The sequence below is a fragment of the Phaseolus vulgaris genome, chromosome 7 (assembly GCF_000499845.2).
Source record: "Phaseolus vulgaris cultivar G19833 chromosome 7, P. vulgaris v2.0, whole genome shotgun sequence".
Lineage (NCBI taxonomy): Eukaryota > Viridiplantae > Streptophyta > Magnoliopsida > Fabales > Fabaceae > Phaseolus > Phaseolus vulgaris.
Window position 1 is genome coordinate 2,981,878 of NC_023753.2, and position 6,913 is coordinate 2,988,790.

At 30.3% G+C, this 6,913-nt stretch overlaps 1 protein-coding gene across 1 annotated transcript; it reads right to left on the reverse strand.

Moving 5' to 3' along the window:
- Positions 1-1,771: 1,771 nt before the first annotated feature.
- Positions 1,772-2,524, reverse strand: LOC137827966 (secreted RxLR effector protein 161-like). The gene has a single exon (XM_068634351.1). It carries the CDS (start codon positions 2,522-2,524, stop codon positions 1,772-1,774), a length of 753 nt encoding a protein of 250 aa, XP_068490452.1.
- Positions 2,525-6,913: the final 4,389 nt, after the last annotated feature.

A 6,913-nucleotide genomic window follows, 5' to 3' on the forward strand; every position in this document is an offset into this window, starting at 1 on the left:
AAATAACCTTAGAATAAAAAAAGTGTGTGGATAAAAATTATTTATAGAACTCTTTTTCCATAAATATTCTGCATTTAAATTTTTGGAACATATTTTTGAATTTTGAAAATTCTTATCCATAATGCATTTTCAATGTTGTGTTTTGAATTTTTTTATCTGAAATATACTTTTTATTTTTGAATTATATTTATTATTCTGGATTTTCAAATCCAGAATAAGAATCATTTTGGAAATTTCAAAAAATAATAGGGTGCAAATTAAAAGTGATACGGTGCAGGAAGAAATTGCCTAGGTAAGATTTATGAATGTTATATTGACTAAGAAAAAAATGCAGTTTCTTTCTGTATTCCTACATTTTTCTTCATGCACCCCCACAATTTTGTAAATTTCGAAATTGACCTTCACCTGTTATTTTAATTTGGGATCTGGAAGTATGTTATGGATTTATCAATCCGGAAGTGAATCATGTTGCTTTCCGGATGAGAGGGTGTTCTACAAGCAAAGTTTGCATAAATTATTGATTTTTGGATTGCTGAATCTAGAAGCCTAATTTATATTACGGATTGGTGGATTCGGAATGATTTTTTTCAATTATGGATTTTTGAATCCAGAATACATATTTTGAATTATAGATTATGGTTTTTTCAATTATGGATGTTTTGAATTTTTTTTATTTTGGATTAACACTGTGATTCATGTATTACCGGAAGCACCAATCTGGGAGATTACTGGACGCGCCAATCCGAAATTTTACCGAAAACGTCAATCCAAAAATTTACCGAATTTCATAATCCGGAATAAAAAAAAAATATACAATTTGATGTAAGAACAATTTTGTCTTTGCGAACCTTATGGGGTGCAGAAAGAAAAATATAGGGATGCAAGAAGTAACTGCTGAAAAAAAAAGGTAGTATCTGATCGCAAAACCAACCCAATAACCTCACACACCAAACACTTACCCTCCACACATATTTTTATTAGCTTAGGAGGCGACAATTTCTTTCCGTAACTCTATGCTTTCTTTCTTCACCTCAATAGAACACGGGAAATACATACTTATATTATGGGATGACATTTCTTAGTTTATAGTAATTAATTTTGTGTGTGTTAACACTACTAATATTTAAGACTATTATTTTTTATTTTATATTAATGGGGTCAAAACTATTTATTAATTAATGTTTTTCATTTTTCCTTTTCCTCGACGGCTGAGTTATTTTGTAGTAGATGTAAATAAGATTTATCTTTGATCAAGGTAGACAGACATTGATATAGTAATTTTTATATATAATAAGCAACTAAAATATTACATTAAAAAAATAAAAAGGTCATATCTAAATAATAAATTTAAAAAGTGAAACAATTTGAATCCAATATATATTAAAACTTTTTATAAATTGTAAGGTTCTAAAAGAACTTTGAAGTTCACATGTGAATAGAACATGATTTTCATACACATGAATTGGTACACGTAAAAGATGTAGAATCAATTTGTAAAACTAGAATTGTTGCTACAAGTAAATTTGTTAGCAAACTGATCCTCATCTTATTCAATCTCAAAATGGCATTATATAACCTTTACAAGATAACAGGTTACAAGAAAATAGCTAAAGATAAACAGCTAAAAAAACAAATTAAAGATAACTAATTTTCCTACTAATAAGGACTTATCGAAACAGAAAACGAAAGGCTCCTAATATCAAGCAACAAACTATAACTAACAAAGACCTCTTCAAACCCTCCCTTAAACTAGCTGCAAATTGCAGTTAGTTTATCTCAGTGAGACTACACATTCCCATATTCTCTCTAAGTTTTTTGAAAAGCTTCCAACTTTCAATGCTTTGGTCATCACATCAGCAACTTGTTTTTGAGTTCCACAATGAACTAACTCAATTTTTTCACTTTTCACAAGGTCTCTAAGAAAATGAAAACGCACTCTGATGTGTTTGCTTCTTCCATGCATTACTGGATTTTTTGAGAGTTTAATTGTGGAGGTATTGTCACACATAATGATGGTGCCTTTGTGTTGAACATGATTTAGGCCTTTTAAGACCATTCTGATCCATATAGCCTGGCACGCACAAGTAGCAGCAGCCACGAACTCCACCTCGGTGGTTGAAAGTGCAACAATTGGCTGCTTTTTTGACATCCAAGAAACCGCACCCGAACTCAATAAGAAAACATAACCTGATGTGCTTTTAGAATCCTCTTCATCACCAGCATAGTCTGTGAATACAAGCAACTCTTTTTCCTCTCCCTTCTTGTAAAAAATACCATGATTTGTTGTTCCATTCAAATAACGTAAAATTCTCTTAGCAGCTTGCAAATGTAACTCAGTTGGTTTTGACATGTACCTACTGATCAAGCTCACACTGAACATAATGTTTGGGCGTATAGTCGTAAGATACATTAAGCTTCCAACAATTTGCTTGTAGTAAGTGTCATCAACTTCAGCTCCATTGGTATCTCTACTAATTTTAAAACCTGGAACAATAGGATTAGTTACAGGTTTGCTATCCGACATTCCGAAAAGCTTCAGCACATCAGTTGCATATTTCCTTTGGCAGATAAAATTCCATTTGGTTTTTGCAGCACTTCAATTCAAGGAAGAACCTCATCTTCCCTAAGCCAGTCATGTCAAAAGCTTTCATCATGGAATTTTTGAAATCAGCCATCATGTCTTCATCCTCTCCTGTGTAAATCAAGTCATCCACATAAATGCTAACAATTAGAAGTTTACCTTCACTGCTTCTCTTAGTGAACAATGTTTGCTCATTTGGGCACTTGCTGAAACCTTCTTCAGTGAAATGAGATTCAATCCGACTAAACCAGGCTCTAGGAGCTTGCTTTAGGCCGTAAAGAGCTTTATGAAGCTTGTACACTTTGTGCTCACTTCCTTTCTTTATGTACCCCTTTGGTTGATCTATGTAAACATCCTCATTTAGTTCACCATGGAGAAATGCATATTTGACATCTAACTGAAAAATGGTCCACCCTCTACAAGCTGCAAGTGCCAATATCAATCTGACAGTGTCCATTCAAGCCACAGGAGCAAAAACTTCAGTGAAATAAATCCCTTGTTGTTGAGAGTATCCCTTTGCCACCAATCGGGCTTTATATTTATCAACTTCACCGTGCTCATTCAGCTTCGTCTTGAAGATCCACTTTACTCCAATGGTCTTAGCTTTGGGTGGAAGATCCACAAGCTCCCAAGTTTTATTTTTCTCAATGGAGCTTATTTCACTGTCCATAGCCATCCTCCATTTTTCTTCTTTTACAACATCTTTTTGGCAGCTAACATGCAACGCACCATGTTCATTATCGTTCTATTCTTCCTCTCGACAACACCGTTTTGATGAGGAGTGTATGCTGTAGTGAGTTGTCGCTTGATCCCTTCTTCACAGAAAGCTTTGAAATTGGATGAAACGAATTCACCACCTCTATCTGCCCTCAAACATTTAATGGACCTTTCTGCTTCCTTTTCAACTATCTTCTTGAAGCTTTTGAAACATTCCAAGGCTTCTGACTTCTCAAGCAACAAATACACCCATGCTTTACGACTATAATCATCGATGAAGCATAGGACGTACCTTTTCCCACTATTGGATATGGGATCAATAGGACCACAAATGTCTGCATGAATGAGCTCCAACACCTTGCTTGCTCTCCATTTATTTTTCTTTGGGACTGCGTTTCGATGTTGCTTTCCAGCGAAACAGTCAGTGCATGTTACCTTTGAATCTTTCAGCTGTGGCAGCCCATGTACCATCTTCTTAGATTGCAAAGTTTTCAGTGCTTTGAAACTCAAATGTCCATACCGCTGGTGCCAGATATATGAGAGGTCGGAGGAGCTAGCGAGTAAGCACTCTTCTGACTGTGGTTTAGTTGCTGATGAGCTTTCATTTATGAGCACAAACATTCGATTTGCACTCATTTTTGTGTGTGCAATCAGCCCTTTATCTGGATGATACAGGTTGCACGATCCATTGTTGATAAGAATTGCAAGACCCTTCTCCTGAAGTTGTCCCACACTTAGCAAATTGTTTCTAAGTTCAGGAACAAAGTAAACATCTTTAATCACAAAGCTCAAACTTTAATCACAAAGTAAACATCTTTGAATCCAATATATATTAAGGTATAAAAGAACTTTGAAGTTCACATGTGAATAGAACATGATTTTCATACACATGAATTGGTAGACTGTAAAAGAATGATAAAATCCTGAATTTTGTGTGGAAGCATGTGTTAAAAGAAGTGAAATAAACAAATATGACCCCAACATTTCTCACATTTCTCCCTCTACTACCCCAAGATACTTACTTCTCAACTTCAACTTCCATTTTTATTCGTTGCAAATGGAAATCAAAATAGAGGGATACAAAACATGCATATATCACAAATCACTTATCTTTCCTCCTCCATAACAAAAATTAAATAAATAGATATAAATATATGTTTAATGTATTATTATTTTTTGGTTAAATATGTGTTTTATTAGAGAAAAATAGTTTTTTATCTATAGAACAAACTTTAGAACTCTTAATACTTATATTAAAAAAATTATTAAAATGAATGTAAATTATATTATAATACAGCATAAAATATTTTAGTATTATAAATTGAGAATTTATTTATTTGTGACGTAAAAAAAGTTGAGAATAATTTAATTATTATAAGTATTTAACATATCTAAATTTGGAATTAGAAAGTAAAATCATTTTTACTTAAAACTATATCAACGAAAAACATGTTTAATATTTTTTTCAAGTCACTATCAGACCATTCAAATCACTTATGAGTGAGTTCTTTTGGTGGTTAATGTATTTGCCATAAAAAGTAAAAAAGCTGGTAAAAAAAAAAAAGAAAGAAGAAGAAGTGAGTGAAAGGACAAGACAGGAGAAGACGTGTGCATAGGAAAAAGATAACTTGATTTGTGTGATTGAAACTACCTCATAAGACTTCTTTCTGAAACATCAATGGTTATCTATTCTATGCATGTCACATGCAAGCCTTATTTATGTCATCTAATACAGAACCATGAAGCCTTTCAAAATACAAATTAACCATCCATCCTCAAATTTTATTAAATTCATTGTTTTAATGTTAGATCAATAGAATAATATATTCTCTACTGCAACCAACTTTTTTATAAACAAATATAAAAAAAGAATTAGAGATGTTAAAGATGAACAAAATATATCTTTTGGAATGTATGCATATTCAGTTCTGAGAAATTAAGCACAGAAAAAAATCAAACAAAATAAGGAATAAAAAGAATGAAGTGCCCAGAAAAAAGAAAAATATTTTTATAAAATAAATTTGCGTAAAATTATTATATCACTTTAAAAAAATATTAAATAAAAATTAATTGTAGAAATAATAAATAAATAATTATTATTTTAAGTAAATTATATATTATTTTAGAGAAAAAAATTTAATATATAAAGTACTTTATATTATTAAAAAAAATTATAAATTTATATAAATATAATTATATATTATAAATTTTATATAATTATAGGCAGCTTTCTCTCTTGGGTAAGTATATACATTTTAATTTACTGTATTATTTTATTTTTTTATCTCTTTGATAGTTATGTAATATTTTATTTTGAAAATAGTTATAAAAAAAGTTGATCTAAATCTTCTTATGAAAAGGATTGAAAATCGGATTGATATTATCATGAACCTCGAACAAATATATTCAATTCACAATGATTATAGCTGAGCCAGTAAAATCTTGATACAAATCTTTAACCATTAACATACTCCACCATTCTGTTCAGAACATGCATTTTTTTACCAGTATTTATGGAAACGGGTGCAAATTTTAACTTACCAATAATCTTCTTACAAAGAAGCAACACCTGCCACCTTTTTTTCAATTTTAATTTTTCTGTCAATATATAATATTAGAATGAATTTAAGTATATTCAAGTGCATTACACGAGTTAAAATAATATTAGAAAGAATTTATATAGCAAGGTCATTAATTAATGTTGTAGAATTGCTTAGGAAAAAAACAAATAACATTATTGAGCAAACTATATTAATTTAAATGCCCCACTAAAGGTAACTCCATCTCTATTTTCTTATTATTTCTTTTTCTTTTGTCATTTTCACTTTATCAAACAGTTTAGCACTGTATTCTAACAAAAAGAAAACAGTGAAAAACTTTTTTCTGAAATATTTTAAAATAGAGTTTTGTACTAAGAAATAGAATATATGAACAAAAATAGCTAAAAATTAACCTTTTTAGTTGAAAATATATATATATATATATATATATATATAGTTAACTAAACAAAAACGTGCCGATAAAAAAAATCAAAACAAAAAATTATATAAGAAATATGATAAAAACATGATGATAAATATTGATTTTAAAAATATATAAGTTCTAACTATCTATTTCTATGTTCTGTTCCATTTATCCTATTTTTCACTGTCCAAATCAAACCATTAATTATCCACATGATTGATTTATAACAAGAATCAAATTGCAACCTACATTCCTTTCGAAGTAAATTTAAATATTAAGATTGATTTAAATGTACATTTTAATTTCATTTGATAATTTAAAAATCAACTCACTAAAAACTTATTTCATTTGATTTCAAAATAGATGAAAACCATATTTTAAAGATTGTAAATTTCGGATCAATAAAGAACCATGCAATAAATATGTATGAGTAAAATTAAAAATGCAGAAACTCATTTTGGTGAATAATAAAAGTAGGGTTTATACTGTTGTCTAGGGTTATGAAGAAATGATAGTAACTGAGACAGCTGTGTTGTGCAACAGATAGACAATGATGAACCTTCCAGCTGTTTGATTAGATATAACCATGTGTACGACATCATAGAGACTTGTCTTCTTGGATTGAAAAGGCCTCACTTCAACACCATCTCA

Excerpts from the sequence above, each read along its gene's own strand:
- LOC137827966 (XM_068634351.1), bottom strand. The coding sequence starts at position 2,524 with ATGTCGGATAGCAAACCTGTAACTAATCCTATTGTTCCAGGTTTTAAA.